The sequence below is a fragment of the Pan paniscus genome, chromosome 3, assembly GCF_029289425.2.
Source record: "Pan paniscus chromosome 3, NHGRI_mPanPan1-v2.0_pri, whole genome shotgun sequence".
Classification (NCBI taxonomy): domain Eukaryota; kingdom Metazoa; phylum Chordata; class Mammalia; order Primates; family Hominidae; genus Pan; species Pan paniscus.
Window position 1 is genome coordinate 26,152,799 of NC_073252.2, and position 25,590 is coordinate 26,178,388.

Sequence of the window (25,590 nt, forward strand, 5' to 3'; positions counted from 1 at the left end):
TTCTATCAGGGTAGGGATGAGATAAGATCATGTGTTCAATTAGATGGGATCAAACACATGGTAGAGGAACTTAATACATCTTTATTGTTATTATAGCTATGTCACTGAAAGAATTGGGTTAAATAAAATGCAATCTCTCAGCCGGGCGCAGTGGCTCACAGCTGTAATCCCAGCACTTTGGGAGGCCAAGGTGGGTGGATCATGAGGTCAGGAGTTCGAGACCAGCCTGGCCAAGATGGTGAAACCCTGTCTCTACTAAAAATACGAAAATTAGCCGGGCGTGGCAGGCACCTGTAATCCCAGTTACCCGGGAGGCTGAGGCAGAAGAATCGCTTGAACCCGGGAGCAGAGGTTGCAGTGAGCCGAGATCGCTGCACTGTAGCCTGGGTGACACAGCAAAACTCTGTCTCAAAAAAAAATGCAATCTCTCACCAGAAGTTGAAAATCTAGCCTGTGAGATAAAGAGACACTTAATTGTAATACGTGGCACTTGGCAAAAGGTGACAAATACTATTATATAATCAGTATATGGAAAAAACACCATGAAAGCTGCAGTAGATCAACTAGAACTGCAAATTCCTTATCACTGCTTTCATCAAGAGCTGGAGTCTAGTTCCCCTCCTCCTTGAAACTGTGACCTGTTGACAAACAGAATGAGGCTGAAACAACTCTGGGTGTCTTGTAAGGCAAAACCATGAGAAACCTTGCAGCTGCTTCCTGATTCTCATGCGGCACTCCCTCTTGGAACACAGCTGCCATGCTGGGAGATGTTACCTATGGGGGCTCCAGTTGACAGCCCCAGTTGAGCATCCACTGTCGTAGGAGTGAACCATCCTGGACAGTCCAACCCAGTCAGCTCCCAGGTGACTTCGGCTGTTCCAGTGCCCAGCCACACCTTGTGATGCAGAATGCCCAGTCAACTCACAGAACTGCAAGAGATAATACAATTGTTGTTTTCATCTTTAAGCACTAAGTTTTGGATAGTTAGTTATGCAGCCATAGATAAACCAAACGGAGATTAGGAGAGGAGAGTTCTTTCAAGTCAAGTGATCATGGAAGGGTTCCTAGAAGAAGTGGGATTTGAAAATATCCTTGGAGGGAAGGTCTGTGACAAGAGACTCACAGGAGAAGGTCATTCTAAAGAGAGGAATGAGTTGGAGCAGAACCCAGAGTGGGGTAAAGATAGGTTGCAGGCAGCACCTGGCAAATGGACCAGAGCTGCCTGTGCAGGGGGCTGGGAGAAATGGGCTAGAGCCAAGCTGAGATGGTTGCTCATTCCCAATCATGGCGGCTTTGGGGGCAGGCTCTTTTCATTGCCAGGAAGGAAAACTCATTTCTGCTCTTCCAGGTAAAGGGGCTTTATGGGAAACAATGGGATTTTTATGAGTTAGGGAGACAAGAATCTGTGGATAGAATAAAAACTAAATTGCAGCTGGACCTCCCAGAGAGACACTGGAATTGGAAGTTGCTCAAGATCCCCCAGTGGCTTCCTATCACAGGCACAGCAAAATCCTAAGCCCTTCACATGGTCTGCGAGGCCCACAGCATGGTGCCCTTGCCCTGGCTACCTCAATGATCTGATTTCCTTTCACTGCCTCCTTCACTCACTCTGTTCCGGCCACACTGGATTCCTCGCTGATCTTTGAACAGCACACCCTGGGCTCAGCACTTTTGCACTCATAAGTCTTGCCACCAGGATTGTTCTTCCAGATATTTACATGGCTCCCTCCTCTTCACTCAGGTCTCTGTGGTCTCCTCAAGAGTGACTGCTTTCTCCTGCCATAGTGCTCTTGCCTGCTCTATTTTTCTTCCCAGCATGGTATTATTGCCTTTTAAAAAAATCTGGCCGGGCACGGTGGCTCACAACTGTTATCCCAGCGCTTTGGGAGGCCAAGGTGGGCAGATTGCTTGAGCCCAGGAGTTCAAGACCAGCCTGGGCAACATGTCAAAAACCCATCTCTAAAAAAATACAAAAAATTAGCCAGGTGTGGTAGCGTGCACCTATGCTTCCAGCTCAGAGGCTGAGGTAGGAGGATGGTTTGAGCCCAGGAGCTGGAGATTGCAGTGAGCCATGATCACACCACTGCCCTCCAGCCTGGGTGACAGAGTGAGTGAGATCCTGTCTCTTTCTCTCTCTCTCTCTCTCTCTCTCTCTATCTATCTATATATATATCCCGTCTCTACTAAAATACAAAAAATTATCTGGACGTGGTGGCTGATGCCTGTAGTCCCAGCTACTTGGGAGGCTGAGGAACAAGAATTGCTTGAGCCTGAGAGGCGGAGGTTGCAGTGAGCCAAGATCTCGCCACTGCGCTCTAGCCTGGGCAACAGAGTGAGACTCTGTTTCCAAAAAAAGAAAAAAAGAAAAATGATATATATAATTATCATTTGCCTCTCCAACTACAATACATGCTCCATGATAACAAAGATTTTCTATAATGCTTAGAAGAGTTCCTGGCATATAGTGGGTGCTCCACAAAAATGGTAGAAAATAGTGAATGAATAAATGAATCCCAGGCAATCGTAGGGCTTGAGGTATCTTGTTACTTCTCAGCAGGAGGAGTTTGTGGATCTTCATTTTAATTCTCCTCCAGTGTTCTCTGCTTCCTGTATTCCCAGGCAATTCCCACCCCATCTACTCGCTAAGAGCTTTCCTCTCACAGCTCCTGCTGACTCATAACCACGGCTTACTCACAGCTCCCCTCGAGCTGCTACTGTGTTTCTTTGTGCATCTGTCCACCGTCTGTTCCTTCTGCTGACCTCCTGATTCTCCCTGGTTTTCCAGTTGAAGTTCCAGAAACAGAGAATCTGATTAGGTCAGCCCATTCTCCATTTAGGCAGAGGTTTTGACCTTTAACTCTGGTCTGGGTCAGACATCCACATGGCTCCATCAGCTGTGACCACAGGCACAGAGCACAGCAACCTAGACACAGAGACCCATTGTTTCACTCAGCAGAGGTGCATGGATGCAGTGGGTGCCTTTAATGACCTGTTGACAATAGCTTGAGGCTCTGGTCAGGGCAGTGATGGACCAGATCTATGTCTTCAGAAGGTAATTTAAATCACCCTGTGTATTAGTCTGTTTTCACACTGCTGATAAAGACATACCCAAGACTGGGCAATTTACAAAAGAAGGAGGTTTAATGAACTTACAGTTCCACGTGGCTGGGGAGGCCTCACAATCGTGGCAGAAGGTGAGGGGCACGTCTCACATGGCAGAAGACAAGAGAAGAGAGCTTGTGCAGGGAAACACCCCTTTATAAAACCATCAGATCTCGTGAGATTTACTCACTATCACGAGAACAGCACAGGAAAGACCCGTCCCCAATTACCTCCCACCAGGTCCCTCCCACAACATGTGGGAATTGTGGGAGCTACAACTCAAGATGAGATTTGGGTGGGGACACAGCCAAACCATATCACCCTGTGAATAAGACAGTTTACTGATGGAAGAGGACAGACCAGACCAGTTAGGAAGCCATAGGAAGAGAGAGCTGATGAGGACTCAAGTCAAGCCAAGGTCAACGACAGTGAGGAGGAGTAGGAGCAAGTGGGCCTTGAACCTGAAGCTGTCCACCAGGCAAGTGACGCTGGAGTTCAGCAGAGCAAATAGTCTGGAAGTCATAAAGACATGAGTTAAAATTATGGGGTGCAGAGCATAGCAAGAGATTAGCTGAGATGGACATTTTGGGGAAATCTCTTACATGGAAAGAGTCAAAGAAGAAAAACCTATATATACTTATACAGATGGGCAGAGACTCAGCAAGTCACAGAACCCCATAAAAACAGAGAAGCATTTTCCCCACTTACTCTCTTATTCTCAGCAGCACCAGCCCAGAGGTTCTGCATGAGATCCCACTCTGTTCCAAGCCCCAAGCTTCAAGTCTGTTTTTCTACAGCCAGTAACATTATTTCTTGGGAATCCACAACATTCTAAAAATACATTCGCTAGGCTGCAGTGCCACAATTAGTAAAGCTGCTGTCCCAGGAAACCCTCATCATCATTTTGCTTAGATCAGACAGCGGATTAACTTTGATGTCTGTCTGAACCCTGTGCGATACACCACTGGCAGTCTGCTCCCTGCAAGCATTCAATCTTCACATCCAAGGGAAGAGGGAGAAAGTGCCAGAGAGGAGCCCAACCCAATTCTTCCCCCCAGTGATTGAGATGAAAATATGCACCCTAGGACTGCCGACATATCTGACTTGCATCCTATCTCCCTACATCCCTGGAGCTCTCTCTCCCTTTACACAAATACGTTCCCCCAAACTCAAACTTCCTTTGCCTTTCCCAAACATTAGCACAGTGATGAAGCCCCAAGTGCTTTCATCCATGCCATGTGTAGGAGGTAATTGTGTTAATTTCTGTATCTATTAGCACTCCTGGTGGCATGCCACTGAAACTGACTCTAACTTAAGTCCAAAGGGACTTTATTGGAAGCATATGGGGTGGCCTGCAGAATATAATGAACGCTCAATAATCAGACTGCAAGGGGAAACAACCAGGGAAGCTCCAGGATTACAGGCAAGTGGGAGGTATACGATGATCACATCAGAACATTAGCAATGGAAGACAGCTACTCCAACAATGCTGTCCGTCTTTGCTTCACTGTCTTCATCGTCCTTATTTCTGGGAGAAAAAGAACAATTGGACCAAATGATCCAGCTGGATCATCCCCACACCCAGGCAACCAAGCTCCCTGACATCATAAAACATTGTAGATTGGTGGTTAAGAGCAGTATCTGGAACTAGCCAGGCTCGGTTTGAATCCTGGCTCTGCCATTTACCAGCCACGTGATCAAGTCATTCTCAGTATGCCCCAGCTTCCCCCTCTGAACATGAGGATACCTATCCATAGGTATTGGTGAGCACAAAGTGAGCAAACCTGTGATACTGACTATAGAGGGCAAGTGTTCTACAAATCTTGATGTTAGCATTGATTAGGAATACACAAGGCCCCTGAAATTGCAGTCTATCCAAAAATGCCAAGATAAGAGGTCATTCTCCAAAAGACATCAGTTTTTATCAAGGGACAGTGGGTGGCCAAAAAACAATTACTATCCTCTACTACATCTTATCCCTCCACCAGACTGTGGACACCATGAGGACAATAGATTCTGCTGTTTTCCTCACTGCTGTGTTCACCAGCACCTGAAAAGCATCTGGCATGTTGTGCCTGGCTCAATGAACCATTACTGAATTCACAAATATTGAACGATTCCTTCTGTGTTCCCAATCAACTAGTACAATGTTTTGCATGGGAGTAGGCACACAATAAGTATTTGCTGATTTAATTGATAGGTCAGAGGGAAAAGAAAAACTGGAGGAGTGTGGTTTTCTCAGAAATGGGGAAAACACTGGAATCAAAGAGATGAGCTTGCATTTGGCAGGACTCAGTGGCAAGTGATAGGTAACTGTTTTCTGGTGTGTTGATGTCAATTACCTATACAAATGATCTAGATGGCCTAATCATTTCTGCTGGTCAACTAACGCCTTTAGATCAGCATCAAGGAGACAAGAGAAACCACGAGTCACTTGGCACATCACCTTGGAGAGGGAGAGGCTCATCTGCCACAATGGACTTGTCCTTGCCTTAGAGGCACTCCCAGTACCGCATCACGATGCTCTCTGTTCTCCTGGCAACGCTCCTTACTGGCTTGCAGGTGCCCGTGAGCAGGGCTTGGCTGGCCATCCTGCCAAGCTTGCTCATGGAGACAGCAAGATCTCATGGAGGAGCATTTCAGATCAGACATCACAAGAGCTAAGACCTCGGCCAATGCTGTGTGACCTCAGGAGAGTTCTGGTCTCTGGCTGTCAGTGACCAGATCTATAAAATAGAGTAATCCTTGCCTTGCAGCTCAGTAATCCTTGCCTTGCAGCTCCAAGTGGAGTCACATCCTCAGAGATTTAATCTGGAACTCCTTCTGTTGTAAAAGACAGAACCTAACTCAAACTGGCTTCAGAGAAAGGGGGACTCTATTGCTCATGTTACTGAGCAGTCTAGGGGTAGAGCTCTTCTGAGATACAGCTGGCACAAATGCAACACTAGCATCTGATTTCTCCCCACCTCTCAGCCCTCCTTCTGCTGTACTGACTTCCTTTTCCGTCCCTAAATGATGGCCCCCAGTAGCTCGAGTCTCATTCGCTCAAGTTCAAATCCAACTTTCCAGTAGCTGGAATAGACTATGGTTGGCTCAGCTTGGGTCATGTGGCCAGGAGGATGCAACTACATTAGGTGTTCAGGACTGATTCCTAATCAATACTAACCTCAAGACTGAGTCCTGGGTGCCAACCAATCCCTGTGACGAGGAAGCTTGGTCAGGCCCTTATGCTTAACTTTCAGAGCTGGGAAGAAGTAGGATGAGGATGGGGAGTCCTAGCTTATCTCATGGACCAAGAGTAGGAAAAGAGTGGGTCCCAGAAAGATACTTGGGGTACTATTCACAGAAAAAAGGGAAGTGGCCACAGGGCTGATAAAATGACGATGCCCACTACACCTGGGTATTTTCTTTCTTTTTGTTTTTTGTTTCTTTTGAGACGGAGTCTCACTCTGTCACCCAGGCTGGAGTGCAGTGGAGCGATCTCGGCTCACTGCAAGCTCTGCCTCCCAGGTTCCAGCTATTCTCCTGCCTCAGCCTCCCAGGTAGCTGGGACTACAGGCGTGCACCACCACGCCCGGCTAATTTTTTTGTGTTTTTAGTAGAGACGGGGTTTCACCATGCTGGCCAGTCTGGTCTCGAACTCCTGACCTCATGATCCACCCACCTCAGCCTCCCAAAGTGCTAGGATTACAGGCATGAGCCACTGTCCACAGCCCTCACCTGGGTATTTTCTATCGTGTGATATAAAGCTGGTGTCACAGTTCCCTCTGTGCTATGAAGTCTTCTGTCCTCATCCTATCAAGCTCCTGTAAGTGCCCGAGGAGCAGCTGCCACACTGCAGTCATCTGTCTTCCTCCTCTGAATTTCTGTAGCCCGCAGGACCATAACACGTGTCGGCAGCAGGCAATGTCGGTCATTAGTTATTTTTTATGGATATGTTCTATCTCTTCATCTATGCGACAGGATCCTAGAGAGCAGGGGTCACATCTTATTCATCTTTGTGTCCCCTTAGCACTCTGCCTGGTGTTTGGGGCATGGCAGATAGTCCATGAATCTGGGGAGAGATTGAATAACTGATTTACATGCTTCTAGAGCCACAGAGGTAGACAGTAGCTTGATGCAACTACAAGATTACAAAGAAAGAGGAAACCTGTCCTCTCCAAGCTATTTTGAAACGCTTGTAGATCTGTTGTGGCCTAAATAATGCTGCTAGGGTCAAGACAGATATCCTCTTTGCTCCCCAGGCCCAGCTGCTGGCATGATTCCTATTTATAAAGGCATGGAGGCCCAAGGAATCTGTGTCTCAGCTGCCCAGTATCCCTGGGCAGGTCATAGTCAGGCACAGCCCACTTGTAAGGGCAGTGTGGTGCAGAGGGCGGAGGATGGCAACTTGAGGAAGAGGAAACAGGTATCTGTTCTCGGTGGCCCCCACCCAGACAATACGGAAGCGCCCCGTGGCCCCATGGATGGGACCGGATGCTGGCTCTCTGCCTTGGCCAAGGCATCCCAGCACAGGGAACAGGGAGAGAGGATGGGATGGAGGGAGAGAGGATGGGATGGAGAAAGAGAGTAGCTCGGATGCTGAAACAACGTTCCTCCTAGGCTAGTCTTGGTGCAGAAGCCCCGCAGCTCCGGTTTTAGAATCCCCCAGCAGGCCCTCTCGGGCCAGAGATTTGCCCCTTTGTCTCTGATACGTACAAACCTCCCTCAAGAAGGACGAGTGACTCGTCCAAAGCCGCGCAGCGGAGCCGCGGTTCCCTCTCCTGTAAACTAAGCAGACTGATAAAAGGATTAATTGCGCGAGCGACAGAGAGCATCTGGCGCACGGCGGACAGTCGCTAAATAAGAAATTAACGGGGGATGGACGAGAAAGCCGGCTGGTAAAGAAGGCGATGGTAAAGGAGGTCTGGAGGGTGCTGAGGGAGGACCGGGCCGAAGGAAGGAAAGTAGACAGAACAAGGCCCGCGGGAATCGAGTGCAGCAAAACAGCTCCAACCTCAATCCAACGCCAGCGTCCGGCCCGCACAGCACGGAATCCCGGGGAAGGCGGAGGGCGGGGTCCGAGGCCCCGCCTGTGACCCCACCCCTTTCCTGCCCCCGCCCCTGAGGCCCCGCCTCTGACTCCACCCCTGTCTCTTTCTCCGCTCCGCCCCTCCTCCTCGTCCCTCCCTCAAGGCCCGGAAGCGAAAGCCTCTCCACCTCTTCCGAGCGGGGTCACGGCCCGGCCGTCGGTAACCTGGTTTCCGAGAGTGCCGGGCGGTCGGCGGGTCAGGGCAGCCCGGGGCCTGACGCCATGTCCCGGAACCTGCGCACCGCGCTCATTTTCGGCGGCTTCATCTCCCTGATCGGCGCCGCCTTCTATCCCATCTATTTCCGGCCCCTAATGAGATTGGAGGAGTACAGTGAGTGATCTCTAACCCCTTGCGGTGACCTGACTCCCCAACACACACACCTCCCCTCTGTGAGCTCCACGTGGTGCCGTGGAAAGAACTTGGCTCGAGGGTTAGGGAGAGCCGGGTTCGAATCCTGCCATGTGCAGCTTTGTGACCGTGGACAAGTTGCTCAACCTCTAGGACTCTCAGTATCCTCATCTGTGAATGTTTATGGCTACGTCATCTATGCTAAAATGCCGAGCCTCCTGTGAGACTCAGGTGATCATGTATATGAAAGCAGTCCTCACATAAGTTGACGCTAAGTACCAGTTCATATTTACAGTTAAAATTCACTGAATGCCTATTATACGTCAGGTTAGGCATATGTTGGATCGTTTCATTTGCACAAGCTCACCTTGAAGTATATATGTAAAACATGCCCATTTTACAAATGAGGGAACTGAGAGGCTCAGAGGTTTTATAACGTTCCCAAGGTCACACAGCAAGTAAGTGACAAGGCAAATATATCCAACCCCAGGCCTCTGTCCAGAGCCTTCTCCAAGCACCCAGGCTGGGAATGGTGACTGGGGGAGCCAGATGGAACCCTTATCCTCCTGAGTGGAAAGGTGCTTTTACTGCACTTCATTTCCACTCCCAAAGATGTTTTTTGAGTGGGACTGTTTCAAACCCAAACGGTTAACCTGGGGTTTTTAGTGTTTTCTCTTCTTTTTCCTCAAATTGTTTTTCCGATTCTGCTGGTTTCCTTCGTTTTAAGCCGATTGCTCACATGGTAATGGTGAAATCCTGGGAGTAATTTTCCTTCTTAATCATTCCAGTCCTATCATTCTAAAAGCCAAACTCTTCTTCCTTGAGACCTATACCTCAGCAAGGATTAGCACTTTGATACATCTGAAACCATCTGTCAGACAGAAAATATTAGGCATTAGAGGCTCATTTTGTTCACCAGGAAACCCGAATCATCTTGAAGATGGAAGAGGGCCAACCCTGTCCCTTGGGAATATTAACGGACACTGAAAGCTTGGCGAATTGAAGGCGAAAGCTCCGTGTAAATGTTCTGCCCATTACAAATGTTGCAGCAGTCGATTTCTGGAGGCAGAGTGTTTTAAGTGCACACTCAGATTTCCTTGTAGCTTCTTTTCATTAGCCAAGACTGAAATGGCCACTATGTTCTGCCTTCCAGCTTATCTGCATGCACCATGCGTGGGAGTAAGGTGGGCTGTGTGAAGCCCTGCGGGATCTGTTTCCACCATCCTTCTTCAGCGGACGCCTGCCCCAGCGATTATATTGAGGCCACTAGAACTTGGGACAAAGGGTCTGCTTTGCATCCCATTGGAAAAGTCAGTTCTGAAAACTAGAGCTGTGGTTCTCATCTAGGGGTGATTTTGCCCCGCAGGATATTTGGCTCAATCTGGAGACATTTTTGCTTGTCACAACTTGGGATGGGGGGGGGGGTCGAGTGTTGCTACTGGTTTCTTGTGGATAGATGCCAGGGATACTGCTAAACTTTTTGCAGTGCATACAAGACAGACCCCCATGACAAAGAATTACCCAGCTTAAAATTCGAGTGGTGCCTTGGTTGAGAAACCCTGCTTGAGATGAAATGGTCAAGATGGGGGCTTGTACTGTGTATCCCAGCAACAGTCTTTTAGGGATACTCCAGAATCTGTGGTTGTCTGAATGTCTTGAGACAGACAAATCAGGTGATGTTCATCTGTGGGTGAACATTTAGTGAATGTAACTATAATATCTGCATTTTTAACTAGAAGGCAGGCAGTCTGTGCCTTCCCACTTTTCTGGTTCCTTTTTGTTTTTTTTTCTTTTTTTCCGCTGTCACCCAGGCTGGAGTGCGGTGGCCTGATCTCGGCGCACTGCAGTCTCCATCTCCCAGGTTCAAGCAATTCTCCTGCTTCAGCCTCCTGAGTAGCTGGAATTACAGGTACCTGCCACCATGCCCAGCTAATTTTTGTATATTTTAGTAGAGACAGGGTTTCACCATGTTGGCCAGGCTGGTCTCGAACTCCTGACCTTAGGTGATCCACCCGCCTTGGCCTCCCAAAGTGCTGGGATTATAGGTGTGAGCCACCACGCCTGGCCTCTGGTTCCATTTTGATTAATTTGGCCAACTCTTTTCTGGGGATCGTAACTGATTCTTTTTTCTGAGACAGTCTCCCTCTGTCGCCCAGGCTGGAGTGCAGTGGCATGATCTCGGCTCACCGCAACCTCTGCCTCCCAGGTTCAAGCGATTCTTGTGCCTCAGCCTCCCAAGTAGCTGGGAATCCAGGCATGCACCACCAGTCCTGGCTAATTTTTGTATTTTTAGTAGAGACAGCATTCTGCCATGTTGGCCAGGCTGGTCTTAAACACCTCACCTCAAGCGATCCTCCTGCCTCAGCCTCCCAAAGTGCTAGTGTTACAAACTGACTGCTGTAACATTTGTTATGGGCAGAGCGTTTACACAGCTTTCGCCTTCAGTGCCGGCAACTGATTCTTTTAAACAGGTAAATATTGCTGAACAGGTAATATTTGTGGGAAGTTTACTATATGTTTGGCACTCTTCTAAGCACTTCCTATATATTAACCCATTTAGTGTTGATAACAGCCCTTTGTGGCAGCTGCTATATGATCATCATCCCCATTTTATATGTGGACAAACTGAGGTGTGAAACAGTTAAATTACTTACACAAGGACCCACAGCTGATGAGTCACAGATCTGGGACTTGAATTAATATCCTTAATCCCTAAACCAAGACAGCATACTGCTTGTCTAAGGGGGCAAGAAAAGGCAATGGGGGAGATGAGTGTCTGCATAGCCTACTAGATGAATGACCCTCATCTAAGTTACTTCACTTCTCTGAGCCCTGCCTGTTTCCTCATCTGTAGCAGTGTAGTTCACTGGATTGAATTTACAGGGTTTGGGGTGAATTAAATGGGGTAACAGGTGTGGAAACACCTACTATCATCTTATATTAGACATTTTATTAAAATGTTTACAAAATAATGAGCCACAAGGGCAGGAATGTGAGACATGGAGATTTTAGTAGGTGGATAGGCCTGGAGCTGGCTGACCTGGCAGTAAACTGGGATGAGGTGTTCATGATCAGGTCATGGAAACCCACTGTGTGGTCGGATCTTCAGCTCATTCCAACACATTCAACTAGCATTTATTTAGCATCTCACTCTCTTTTTTAGAAGAAACCTGGATTCTAGCAATCGCTGGGTGCCTGGCACTGTGCTGGGTGTGGACTGCACCTAACCAAACAGCATGGTCAGTCACTTCCTTCCATCATGCTCTTCCTACCCTTGTCCTGTCCACCTCGCTCCACCCATTCCTGGGACTGAGCTGCTTCCATTGTGTCCCACCTACTAACCCATTCTCTACCTAGCAGCCACAGTGGTCTTTTCTGGTGACTTTTGGTTGCTGGTTTCTATCTTATTTGCATTTATGGTCAGAGAATGTGGACTATATGATTTTGATTCTCTGACACTGGTCAAGACTTGCTTTGGGGCCTGGTACAGGTCAGTTTTTGTAAATATTCCCTGTGTGCTTGGAATGGTGGCTGTTCTCTTGTTGGGTACAGAGTTCTGTATCTGTGTATGTTAATTACAGATCAAGCTTCTTAATTCTGTTTGTATTTGGATGTCCTGTGGCCATGTTATTAGGTGCATACAATCTAGAAAATTCTGGATAATTTTTTCTAATTATCATTATATAAGAATTATCTTTATCTCCACTGTTCTTCCCCATCTCTATTTTTTCTGATTTTATTGTGCTACCAGATTCCTTTTTTTTTTTGAGATGGAGTTTCGCTGTTGATGCCTAGGCTGGAGGCTGGAGTGCAATGACGTGATCTTAGCTCACTGCAACCTCCGCTTCCCAGGTTCTAGCAATTCTCCTGCCTCAGCCTCCCAAGTAGCTGGGATTACAGGTGCCCACCACCACGCCTGGCTATTTTTTTGTATTTTTTACTAGAGACGGGGTTTCACCATGTTGGCCAGGCTGGTCTCGAACTCTTTGACCTCAGGTGATCTACCTGCCTCAGCCTCCCAAAGTTCTGGGATTACAGGCATGAGCCACTGCTCCCAGCCCAGATTTCTTTTAATATTTTCCTAGCTTATCTGTTTCTCTCCTTATACATGCAGACTTTGTCCTTATGTGAATATCTTAAAACCAACATAAACTAGATATTTTAATCCAACCTGATAAGCTCTTTTAACTATTGGATTGGATTAATTTTCATTTATTCTATTTACTGATATATTTGCATTTATTTTTCTCACCTCATTTTGTGTCTTCTTTTTTTTTTCTTGAGACAGTCTTGCTCTGTCACCAGATTGTTAGTGCAGTCGCAAGATCTCAGCTCACTGCAACCTCTGCCTCCTGGATTCAAGCAGTTCTCCTGCCTCAGCCTCCCAAGTAGCTGGGATTACAGGCACATGCCACCACGCCCGGCTAATTTTTTTTTTTTTTTTCCTGTATTTTAGTAGAGATGGGCTTTCACCATGTTGCCCAGGCTGGTCTCAAACTCCTGAGCTCAGGCAATCCGGCTGTCTCAGCCTCTCAAAGTGTTAGGATTACAGGCATGAGCCACTGCACCCGGCCTTCTGTTCTATTTCTATGCTTCCTTTTTTTTTCTTTTCTGCCTCAAGCCTTCTTTATTCTTCTCTTCCCGCTACTAGTTTGAAAGTTTTAAATTCTATTTTTGTTCTTTTATAATTAAAGTTTAGATTTAGTCAGTGTCTTTACCCTTGAACAATACAAGGTCCTTATAATGCCTTAACCTTTGTCCCATGCACCTGACATAATATATTTGTCCTGCCTGGTGCCTGTGACTCAGCAAATCAGTTAACACCATCACTATTGTATATGGTCACTGACTGTTTATCTTCACCCGCGTTCTTTACTCACCGACGCTTCTTACATTTCACTCCTTTCTAGCTTCAGTTTTCTCCCTTCTGACATACATCTGTTACTACTTCTTTGGTAAGAATTTGTAACTGGGAACCTCTGTTTTTGTCTATTGGAAAATGTATAGAACTGCAGGTCTTCTGCCGTGGTTTTTGAAAAGTTTGTCACGCCATCCAAATTTAATCATCTCACTTGCTTAATTACAGTGCTCCAGTAACCCTTTGGTGTCTTGGAAGTCCAGCCAGTGGAGGGTTATTGAAGTATAGTCATGTGCTGTATCATATTTTGGCCCGCGATAGACCATGTATGACAGTGGTCCCATAAGATTATCATGGTGCTGAAAAATTTCTGTCGCCTAGTGATGTCCTGATGATCCTGACCCTGTGTGGGCCTAGGCTAATATATATGTTGTATCTTAGTTTCTCACACAAAAGTTTAAAAAGGAAAAAATAATAATAATTTTAAAATAGAAAGATGTCTATAGAATGAAGATACATAAAGAGAAAATATTTTTGTACAGCTGTAGATGTTTGTGTTTTAAGCTAAATGTTACTATAAGAGTCAAAAAGTTTTAAAAATTTAAAAGTTTATAAAGTAAAAAAGCTAGCTGAGGTTCATTTATTACTGAAGAAAGAAATTTTAAACAATAAATGTAGTGTAGCCTAAGTGTGCAGTGTTTATAGAGTCTGTAGTAGTGTACAGTAATGTCTTAGGCCTTCACATTCACTCACCACTCACTCACCCAGAGCAACTTCCACTCCTGCAGGCTTCATTCAAGGTAAATATCCTATTTGGGTACACCATTTGGAAAATCTTTTATACAGTGTTTTTACTGTACCTTTTCAAGTTTAGCTATGTTTAGACACACAAATCTTTACCATGTGTTACAGTTGCCTGCAGTATTCAGTACAGTACCAGGCTGTACAGGTTTGTAGCCTAGGAACAATAGGCTATATCACATAGCCTGGGTGTGTAGTAGGCTACACTGTCTAGGTTTGTGCAAGTACACTCTATGATGGTTGCACAACAATGAAATCACCTAAGGACGCATTTCTCAGAATGTACTCCCACAGATGAGTGACACAGGACTGTATGTTAGTAAGAGCAGTGATCATATTCACTCTTTACAAGCATCACTCTGATTGATTGTATGTTAACTAGAAGGTGGAAAAGTCAAATCTGGGGACAGGAAGGCCAGGTACGGGAAGGCTGTGTTTCCTGTGACCTCAGGGAGAGGTGACTGTACCCTAAACCAGAGTGGTGGCTATGGGAGTGGAGATAAGTGACTGCATTTGGGAGCCATATTTAAGAAGCAAACTGGTGGGCATGGTGGCTCAAACCTGTAATCCCAGCACTTTGGGAAGCTGAGGCAGGAGGATCGCTGGAGTCCAGGAGTTCAAACCAGCCTGAGCAACATGGCGCGACCCTGTCTCATTTAAAAAAAAGAAAAGAAGTAAACTCTACAGGGGTCTGTGGCTGATTAGCCACGGGGCAAAGAAGGAGAATGGCACCCAGTGTTCTGGCTCCAGCAGCTGAGGAGATGGAGATGCTGGTCATTAGCTAGAAAACACAAGAAGGAATTGGTTTTAGGGGTGAAAAGACAAGTTAGTTTGCTTTTGGGCATTTGGGTAGCTTTTGAGGCTGAGGTAGCTGATGTGCTCTTTGAGATTTCCCATAGACAATGGAATATACCGATCTGGGGCTGAGACGCCGGATGTGAGCTGCAGCTGGAGATGGGGCAGCATCAGCACGTGGCTGGGAATCAGGTCACTGCAGTAGGTAAGGGTTCCCAGGCAGCATTCAGAGATTGTAAGGGGCAAGCTGGCCCGGGGCAGTGTGCTGGGGAACACCAGTGTCAGAAGGGCTGAAGCATAGGGGGTCAGAGGAAGAGAAAGGCCCTCTAAGGAGACTGAGGAGGAGTGGCTAGACAGGTTTTAAACCAGGAGAGGCTGTAGTCACAAGCCCCATAAAGACAGCTCTTCATGAAAAGGGAGTGTGGTCAGCAGGGTTAGGCTGCTTAGAGACAGTAAAAGAGATAAGTGAAAATATGTATTATATTTAACAGAAATAAGTTAGAAGTGATTGGTTATATTGTTAAACGTGCTTTCAGTGGTTTGGAAGTAGGCAGAAGGCAGGTTGCAGTGGATTGAAGTGTATTAAGTTGACTATTAATAGTGTATTAAGTTGACTATTTATAGATGTTTAGCTGTATGGAGAGGAGAATGGCAAAGTTTCCAGCAGGTCACAGGGTCTGGGAAGAGTTTTCTTTTAGTTTTGGCTGGAAGAGATGGAGGGCCAAGAAAGTCTTAGACAGAGAAAGCTGCTGGAGAGAGAAGACAGTCCGTAGAGTGGGAGGTGACATGAGATCCTGAGCTCAAGTAGAGGAAAGAGCCTTGGGCCAAAGGCAAGGCACCTCTTCCACCAGCTCAGGAGGAAGGATGGTGTGGATGCTGCCATATCTAGGTTTGATGTTGGCAAGTTGTGGGCACTTCCAGGTGATGGCGTCTATTCTCTTTGTGACACAGGAAGTCAGGTCATTTATGAGTAAGAGGCACCAACTCTAGGCCATCCTCTTCTTCCTTGGAGCACTGTCTTCCCTGGGCCTCTCCACCGTGGAAGGTCCTCCTGGGTTTGCTCTTTTGCTCCTGCCTTTCAGCCACTCCTGTTAGCCTTTCTTGTTAGGCCTTCTCTCCTGACCGTCCTTCATACATTTCATTCCCCAGGATCCTGAGACTATGGGGCAGAAGCCCATCATTCTTGGATGGATAGGGCAGAAGCCTAGTCCCTGAGAACTGGGTTACTGGTAAAAGCAAGACTTAGGGCCGGCAACTGGCAAGGCAGTCCATGTAGAGCCAAGTGTCAGATCAGTCCGGGCCCTTCACCTGTGCCAGCATGGGTATGGGGACAGGTACGTTCCAGGGTCTCTGCTGGAACAAGCATACAGGCAGCAGAAAAGAAGGGGAAGCCTGCTTAGGTAAAACAAAGCCAAGGAGATCTTCCATGGTTGCAGAGCAGGCAGCCACTATCACCAGACTGCCTTATTGGATTTCATTTTGGCGTTCAGCATGATCTTCAGTTCTTTCGTTAACTTAGCAAGGCTTTCCTAAGTGTTATGTGGAGTACAAGGCAGTTCTGTACATGATACCTCAAGTACTGAAATGAGCGCTGGACAGATGATGGCATCAGTGGGTCAGTGACCCAAAACCAGAAGTCTGGGTACAGTTCTGCTGTACTTCTGGAGGGAGTCCCAGACGCTTTTTAGCTTTCACCCTGTGGGCATAGCATGTTTGGTCTGAAGAGGCCACAGTTAGGGAAGAGTACAGATGGCTAATCTGTCTTTGTTTCCTAGAACTAGACAGTGACCCTGAATATGGCCTTTTACAAATAACATGCATTTGAGGCCAGCCTGTGAAATTAGACAGAATAAGATCATTTTCTGTGATCCTTTTCATTTGAAATTTTAATTGGATGTTCAGAAGCATAAAATCATAGGGTTTGACCAGAAGGGGCTTGAGCTCATTTCCGTCCCCTCATTTAGTGACTTGTCCAAGGTTATTCAGCACATTAGTTGCTGGGTGGACACTATGCCCTAACTCCTTGACCTTGCCTGTACTTAATGCCCTGCCTCATGATGCCTTCAGACAGTGAAGAATGTTCAACAGCCAGCCAAGTGAAAGGCCACAGGGGAGAGCTGTGAGACCTCAGTTCTGCTGCTTCTCAGTCCTGTTGATTTCCGCTGCACCTTGCTGCCCCTGCCCGAAAGGAGGCTATGCCTAGGCAGCACACGGTACTGGAAATCACCTGATGCAGAAAGAATTCTTACCTTGTAAGGGCATTTTCCTTGTGACATGCCAGGTGCTTAGAATATGCTTTTCAGTCCTTTCACCATATAATCGAATGAAATGCACAGGCAGACTGGGTCTTGTTTTCTAACTGGCATTACACAGTTCCCTGGATTCAGCCAGGCTCTGGTGAGGAAACAGACCTGTTGACACTGTTGGGAGGAGTGCAGTGCTTCAAGTGGCTACTTGGTCCCCTTCAGCCAACTGGGTCACACTTGCTCCTGTGGTCATATGGCTTCCCCTTGGCCCCTGGTTCACACTCACCACCAGTGAACCTCCAGTTCTGGAATACCCCAGAGGCAGATGGTGTATGTATCTAGGTAACAGCAGCAACAAAAGCAACCGAAAAGCTTTTGAAAAAAATTTTATATTTGCTACTTTTTAAAAGATAGCTTCTTTGAAATAATCACCATGGAAGAGTCAAAATGGTGTTGGACTTTTCGTATGCATGTTGTACAGTTATGTGGTTTTTGTTAGTGAAAAAAGAAACTCAAACTTGGGGAGGCTGAGGCAGCAGAATCACTTGAACCTGGGAGGCAGAGGTTGCAGTGAGCCGAGATCACGCCACTGTACTCCAGCCTGGGTGACAGAGCAAGACTCTTTCTCAAAAAATAAATAAATAAACAAAAGAAACTCAAACTGACAAAAGATCCAAGAACAGTGCAGTAAATTCCTATATTGTCCTTCACCTTGATTTACCAGTTGTTAACATTTTGCCACATTTGCTTTCTCCCCCTATATATAACATACAGATACATACATATATACAGATATAGTTATATGTACTATATATTATAATTATTACTGTTATTTTGTTGAACCATTTGAGAGTAGGTCAAAGACATTGTGAGCTTTCATTCCTAAACACTTCAGCCTGTATTTCCGAAGAACAAGGGCATTCTCTTATGTAATCACAATGCGGTTTTCCAATCTAAGAAATTTAATGTTGATACAGTGCTATTACAGTTGGAGCATTTCTAATCTGAAAATGGAAAATGCTCCAAAATCTGGAATTTTTTGAGTTCCAAAATGACACAAGTGGAAAATACCACACATAAGTACTTAATATAAATTTAGTTTCATGCACAAAATTATTAAAAACATTATGTATATAAGATGTATATGAAACAAATGAATTTAATGTTTAGACTTGGATCCCATCCCCAAGATATCTTGTTATATATATATGTAAATATTCCAAAATCTGAAAAAAATCCTAAATCCAAACCAATTCTGTTCTCAACCAATTTCAGATAAGGGATATTCAACTTGTATGGAATATACAGCCCACGTTCAAATTTTGCCATTTGTCACAATTCAAGTTGTGAGTTGCTTTTATTTTATTTTATTTTTTTATTTTTCTTTTTTGAGACAGAGTTTTGCTCTTTCGCCCAGGCTCGAGTGCAGTGGCATGATCTTGGCTGACTACAACCTCTGCCCCCCAGGTTCAAGCAATTCTCCTGCCTTAGCCTCCCAAGTAGCTGGGATTATAGGCGCCCGCCACCATGCCTGGCTAATTTTTGTATTTTTAGTAGAGATGGGGTTTCGTCACGTTGGCCAGGCTGGTCTTGAACTCTTGACCTCAGGTGATCCACCCGCCTCGGCCTCCCAAAGTGCTAGGATTACAGGTGTGAGCCACTGCGCCCGGCAGAGTTGCTTTTAAGTATTTATTGGCAGGAAGAAATAGGGAGGTAGGTTCCCAAGGTCATACCTTGCACCAGCTTTCATTTGCTTTTTTATTTTGGGTTTCTGTCTGCTGGTCCTCCACTAGAGCACCCTCAACGAATAATCCTGAGACTGCTGAGGGAGCTGGGGCTTGAGTATCCTGCAGTGTTTGCATTGTTGTGAATGTTCAAGTAACAAGTCACACAGTCGATGTATTTTCCGGTGTGGACATTTAATATAAGGATATGTTTTTGTTTTTAAAGACTTCAACATTATTAGGTAGATTCTTTTACTATCATACAAAAAATCAGCCGGTCTGCACGTATTACTAGTTTTAATAATACACTTTGGCCCCTGGACCAGAGATAACGTCCTCAATTAAAACTACAAATCACACCACTGCCTTAGCACCAGGGGGCAGAGTCGGGCTTGCTGAGACACTGGAGTGGGGAGTTTTTTAACCCAGTGTGCCATATTTGGGTTTAAATTATTTCACTCCTGATAGAAATGTGCTCACTAGTGAAATTGGTAATAAGTTTATCCTGATTTGTTTACATAGTTAAACCCCTGACTTCTGCCATTTCCCTTTTTCTGAGGTTTATATACATTTGCTCTTTTCCAAAGATAGGGAAATAGAAGCTTTCTGTCAACCTCAATCAAGATGCACTGCTAAATCGTGAGGGACTCGTTTCTGTTTTCCTTTTAGCGTATTCTGCATTCACAAATAAAGTGTCTTTGTGTTACATCATGAATTTACATAAGACTGCTTTGGCCTTAGAGTATTTATAAAACATTAATGGATTAAAGAACCAGGGGATGTAGATAGGATGCTAATACCTGGTTATCATTTGGTAGGAAGTGGCTCAGCAAAGTGGTTTAAATTTCCTGACCAAGCCAAACTACAGAGGTGTTTGCATTAGGACAAGGATTATAAAGAGATTATGGTCTATTTAAAATAAATCTTCAGCCTTGCTTCAGCCTCATTAGCAATTAGCAAGAAAGTGTGAAGACAGGGATTTCTTTCTTTTCATTTGGTTCTCCGTTGCATCATAAGAGGTTAGAACCCAATTAGGCATTCGGTCCTTGCCACCAAAAGTCAGCTTCCTTTGATGCTTGGCAGTCTGCCAGCTTCTTTTGCCTTGCAGTACCTGCCTCTGGACAATGTGTTTGGTACACCAGGATGTCTGATTTTATGAAATCTCTAAGTCTAGAATGCTTTCTGATAGTGATTTTTTAAAACTCAAATCTTCCCTCTTCCATAGTATCAGAAAATAGACCTTTTAGTTAGATACAGAAAATTAATTCTATTTTTGTTCCTGGCAAGACTGATGACTGTGGGCTTTTACATGTTGGCATCTTCCAAGAGCATGTTCGAGACATCCATACTTTGAGACTTACATGTCTATAGGATGGTGGGGCTCAGTTCTACAATGATTTAATGTCTTAAGAAATGAGGACACCTTTTGTGTTATTTCAGAAAGTCTAACACTTTAGAGGCTCCATAATATCCACTCTAAATGGAAGAAATCTTTTGATATATCTTGAGAGAATCTTGGTTGCCATTCACCCGCTACTTTTCAGAGAGGAGCAGTGAAACCATCAGGCCGCTTGTTGCCTGGAATAGGCCTGAGTATCCTATGTGTTCTCTCCATCCCTCTTAGACTTGGATATCAGGATTCCCATAATCCCCATTGCCCAGTGTTTTATTTGCCACAGCAAAACTTAGTATTGATAAAACTATCAGTTCGGTCATTTAGGATTGACTTTCTGTCACATGACTAGAGAAGCAAGTTCAATGAATATTAGATTTGGCCAAACCCTGTTTCTTGTACTGTTATGTTTGTGTAACTTTATGAGAATCCAGAGGCCAAAGTAAAGAAAATGGCCTGATACTAAATAAGAGCTAAATGTGGATTTAAAGAAACACTGTCAGCCTGATTAAAACAAAGGTCCGATTACGACATTTCATTACTATAATTTAGGGGTAAACGTCCTTCGGCTCTAAGGCTTTCTCCTGAAAAGCTGTCATTTGTTTGTCAAGATACTTAAAATAATAACTCTTTGTTTTCACAGACCTTGGGTTTATTCTAAACCACTTAGAAAGATGTGTCAGAGTGCTTCAAGCCCACAGATATGAAATGCCCAATTTCTCTTGGCCCTTGCCTGTTGGACATCTCCAAAGAGACTGGCTTAGTTGCTGTCGCTACAATGCGCTTACTAATTGGTGCAGCACCTGCAATCAATTAGGGAAGCTTCAATTATCCAAACCAAAGCCACCCACCCAAAGATTAATTTTCTGCTCTATTTCCTATCAAAAACATAGCATATTTAGCTCTGAGTCTAGTCCTTCGGTGGAGTGCATTTTAGACATATAAACTACATCGTTTTCTTAATTGTACTTGTTCCTTCAATTCAGCAGCTTTCCCCTCGTGATATCACGCCCACCAGTTCTTTCAAAATTGTTCTTTTTTTGTTGTTGTTTTCTTGTCTGTCCAAAATGCTGAGATCACAGAGAAGAGATGTTAGTTGGGGAGCTTTTCTTTTGAAGTATGGATTTCTTTATTCTTTTGAAAATACCCAATCTCTTTTGCATTATAGGATCTAAATTCCACAACCTAAAAGCTTTGCATAATAGCGTATCTGAATTTAACAGCACTCATAAATACTGTTTTCTAATTGTCCCATGTCATTGGCCCATGTAAATACAAAGATTTCTCTCTCCCCGCCCCCCTTCTAAAGAATGATTTTTCTCTTATGTTTCTCAGAGAAGGAACAAGCTATAAATCGGGCTGGAATTGTTCAAGAGGATGTGCAGCCACCAGGTAAACTGAAAAAAAAAAAATCAAAACCAAATCTTATTTGTACTACTGTGTTGTGCGGTTTGTGTGTGTTTGCCTTGGCGTGGAGAGTGGGAAAATGCCTTTTAGCTTAGAGACAAGATTGTGACTTTGCTATTTATTTCTCAACAGTTGCCATTTATAGATGCCACCCAAGGCGTCATTCTAATATTTCACTCCAGAATACTTTTTGCACGTTTGCCAGGTTCCTCTTTTCCATTTTATAAGTGGGCATAAAAATGTTAACAAGTGCGTGATTCGATATGAGACGTGAATAGCTGTTTGGCAGACTTATTTACCAAGCACCTATTTAAACACTCCCCTCATGGGAAAATAGTGTTTACTTGTCAGCTGTTTGAATTGATGCGGGGTTCTGCTTTGCACAAGGGCTAAAAAGCTCCCTTTATGGCTGAATGGTTAGTTCCTTTCAGAGGATCCAAGTTAGCCAGGAATGAGAGGTTTCTCATTTATTAACCAAAGCTCTTATAATCTGTGGCAACATTCTTTTTTATTTATTTATTTTTTAACTAGGCCAGATGTCGGTCTTCCTGCTATGGGGTACAATTCCTGAGCCATTTAAAAGTCCCTTATGGCAGCCATGGCTTCCTGGCCATTTAATGCCAAGGTTCCGGCAGCCTGCTCACACCATCTCAAACTACACTGTAAATTGCACAGCTCAGTTCTGATGTCATTTTGTTTGTTTGGGGTGGAGGAAAGTGGAAGGACATTTAAAAATGAATCCTGTTTTTGTTCCTGTTTCTTTCCATAGGGTTAAAAGTGTGGTCTGATCCATTTGGCAGGAAATGAGAGGGCTGTCATCAGCTCTGATTAAGAAAGGAGATTTCTTCATGCTTTGGATTCTGCATGGGGTACAGTCAGTCACCTCACCAGAGAATGACGGCTGGAGAAGAAAACTCTGTAATACCATAAATAAGAGTGCTTGTAATAAAAGACTGTGCACAAGGATTAATATTTCCCTTCTTAAGTATCAAAAGAATTCTGGAACAAATTATACCATTAGGAAGGTTTTCATGATTCAGTTGATTTTTCCAAAAATGAAGCTATCTCACCCAGCTGGGTTTGGAGGAGCAATCTGCTTATTATTCTGTCGTTACCACTTACTCAAGCGAGCTGTGATATGAATACAAGCAACCAGTGGGCTCGGGAAGGTCCGGGTCTCTTTTGCCATCTTCCAGATAAGAGATTTCAGTAAAAAACTGCCATGCTGAGCTGCCTTATAGAGCTCTTCGAAAATGTTCGAGTTGATAAAGCTCTTTGAGGACAAGGTACTTCGTGCACCTCATGCTGAAGATTGCACCATGTTGGAAAATAAATATGAAGCAAGTCAAACTAGATGCATACACTTGTGTAGAAATCAATAATCAATTAATAGAAGTGAAAAAATAGACATTAAAATGATTTATTTCTACTTTGCAGTGGTGTCTTTTTGTAAATCATCTTTTGTAAAGCAATTAAAATTATAGTGCCGAGAAGTACAATTTGACTACATTATATTTGACTAGGTATCTGTGTGCGATTCATCTGTTTGTACTCAGATAAACGTTTTAGAGGTAAATAACACATTTGTTGAGACAAATATTGAATGGTGATTCTCTACCAGGTACCTCACTAGGTGCTGCAAAGATGAAAGTGAGAAGACTAGTTGAGTATCCCTTATCCAGAAAAGCTTGGGAACAGAAGTGTTTTGGACTTGAGATTTTTTTGGATTTTGGAATATTTGCATATAAATGATGAGACATTTTGAGGATGGGACCCAAGTCTAAGCATGAAATTTATTTGTGTTTCATATACTTTATACACATAGCCTGAAGGCAATTTGATACAATATTAAAATAATTTTGTACATGAAACAAACTTTTGACTAAAACCATCACATGAGGTCAGGTGTGGAATTTTCCACTTGTGTCATGTTGGTGCTCAAAAAGTTTCAGATTCTGGAGCATTTCAGATTCCAGATTAGGGATGCTCAACCTGTCTTCTTTCCTTTCCTCCCTCCCTCCCTCTTTCTTTCCTTCCCTCCCTCCCTTTCCTTCCTTCTTCCTTTGCTCTGTCTAACCTCTTACTAGGTGATACGCTTCTGAAGTGGCACACTTTTTTCATTTTTATATCGGAGTGTCTTGCACATTACTGTAAGCTGTCTATGAGCTGCCTGATGACACAATTTTATTATTGTGAACCTGGAGTTTTCTTAACAGACAGCTGGCCCAATTTTGTAATTACTGTCAAGAAGACTTAAGGTTGATAGTTCTAAAACCAAAGTCAACATTTTTGGTAGGCATTCCCATTCCCTAACATTTAATTGACTTACAGTTCACAATCTAGTAAAAGAAGTTGACTCATTAGGGGTACATTTGACCACTTCTTTTTTCTTTTTGGAAAGGGCACCAGGAAGTTATATAACTTAAAGTCAAACATTCTTTGGGAGCATGATTGAGATTTCTTTATGACCGAAGCGAGCATGTGGTACCATCTGCTTTGGAGGATGTCCAGGCTAAAATGACTGTGTCTGAGTTCTGTAGAGAAGAACTGTGGGGACTCGATTGACTGTCTTGGATGGAACAGACCCAGATTTATCTCCTGAGTGGAGTCTTTGTCCCGGGCCTGTTCCTGCCCTCAGCCCACCTCTTTACAGAGATAAAGGGGCTGTCTGTCCTGCTCAGTTGCCTTGACATTTATAAAAGGATCACTCTTCATGTTGCCAGAGATGTTAACTTCAGACTCTCTGCTGTCCACACGTGACAGAGGCCAAGTTGTAAGAGATGCTATTTATGAGGACTGACAGAGGGCCTTGCGATTTATCCATGAGTTTCCCAGGTGTGCCCCTAAGATGATGACAGAGCACTTGAAAGAGGGGGTCCTTAGTCAAATCCATTTAAGAAACAAAGTTGATTATGTTTATTTGCTTCCAATTTTTCTGATTTCCAAGAAAGGCATAACATTTCCCAAATGCATTTGATCACAGGACAGTTTTTATAGATTATCTCTTGGGAGTTGGGAACAAGCAGCAACTTTTGGGGGAAATCTTCCTTTATGTCAGAGATTCTTAAACTTTTTAATCTCAGGACACCTTTACACTCTTAAAAATCAAGAAGTCCAAAGTGATTCTGTTTATGTGGGTTACATCTATAGATACTTACTGTATTAGAAATTAAAGCAAATTTGAAAAATGTTTATTAAGTCATTTCAAAATATTAATAACAAACATATAGGTTAATATGACATTTTTGTGTGGAAAAACTTATTTTCCAAGACAAAAAATAACTTGCAAATCTCCTTAATGTCTGCCTTAACAGGAAATAGCTGGATTCTCACATCTGCTTCTGTATTCGATCTGTTGCTCTATCACACATCACATGGCCTCTGGAAAACTCCTCTGTACACATCCATAAAAGGAAGAGTGTAAAAAGGGCAAAAAAGCTTTAATCGTTTTCTAAAAATAGTTTTGACCATGCAGACCCCCTGGAAAAGTTTCAGAGACCCCTAGTGGTCCCTGGACCATACTTTGAACCCACTTTTTTTCCCTCTTTAGTTACGACTTTTGAGAATTGTGTATCTGGATTGTGTTGATTCCTTTAAGGAGTTAGTTGTAATGAACTATGCTTGAGCATGTCCATATTCAGCGTGGTTAGAAGGGAAGGGGAGAAACTAACATTTGTTACTGCTATTACTGCAATGAAGTCGGGATCTTCGTTTTCAATGTCAAATAACATCCCCTTTAGGAATACTTGAATTTACATTTTTTAAATCTCAGAACCAGAAATAGCAACATTGCTGAACAGTTGGTACTTTTATCTTGTGAACATTTAATTGTGTACCTTCGTTC

At 44.2% G+C, this 25,590-nt stretch overlaps 1 protein-coding gene across 1 annotated transcript; it reads left to right on the forward strand.

Annotated features, from left to right (window-relative positions):
• Positions 1-1,052: 1,052 nt before the first annotated feature.
• Positions 1,053-23,175, forward strand: SMIM20 (small integral membrane protein 20). The gene is made up of 4 exons (XM_034959538.4): positions 1,053-1,176; positions 8,211-8,504; positions 21,675-21,731; positions 22,516-23,175. The coding sequence occupies exons 1-4, from the start codon at positions 1,053-1,055 to the stop codon at positions 22,551-22,553; spliced, it is 513 nt and encodes a 170-aa protein (XP_034815429.4). The 3' UTR covers positions 22,554-23,175.
• Positions 23,176-25,590: the final 2,415 nt, after the last annotated feature.

Bases quoted from the DNA above. Each gene is read 5' to 3' on its own strand.
- SMIM20 (XM_034959538.4), top strand. From the start codon at position 1,053: ATGGAAGGGTTCCTAGAAGAAGTGGGATTTGAAAATATCCTTGGAGGG. The intron at 1,177-8,210 runs GTAAAGATAGGT...CCCGCCCCTGAG, and splicing joins GGAGCAGAACCCAGAGTGGG to GCCCCGCCTCTGACTCCACC. The intron at 21,732-22,515 runs GTAAACTGAAAA...TTCTTTCCATAG, and splicing joins AGAGGATGTGCAGCCACCAG to GGTTAAAAGTGTGGTCTGAT.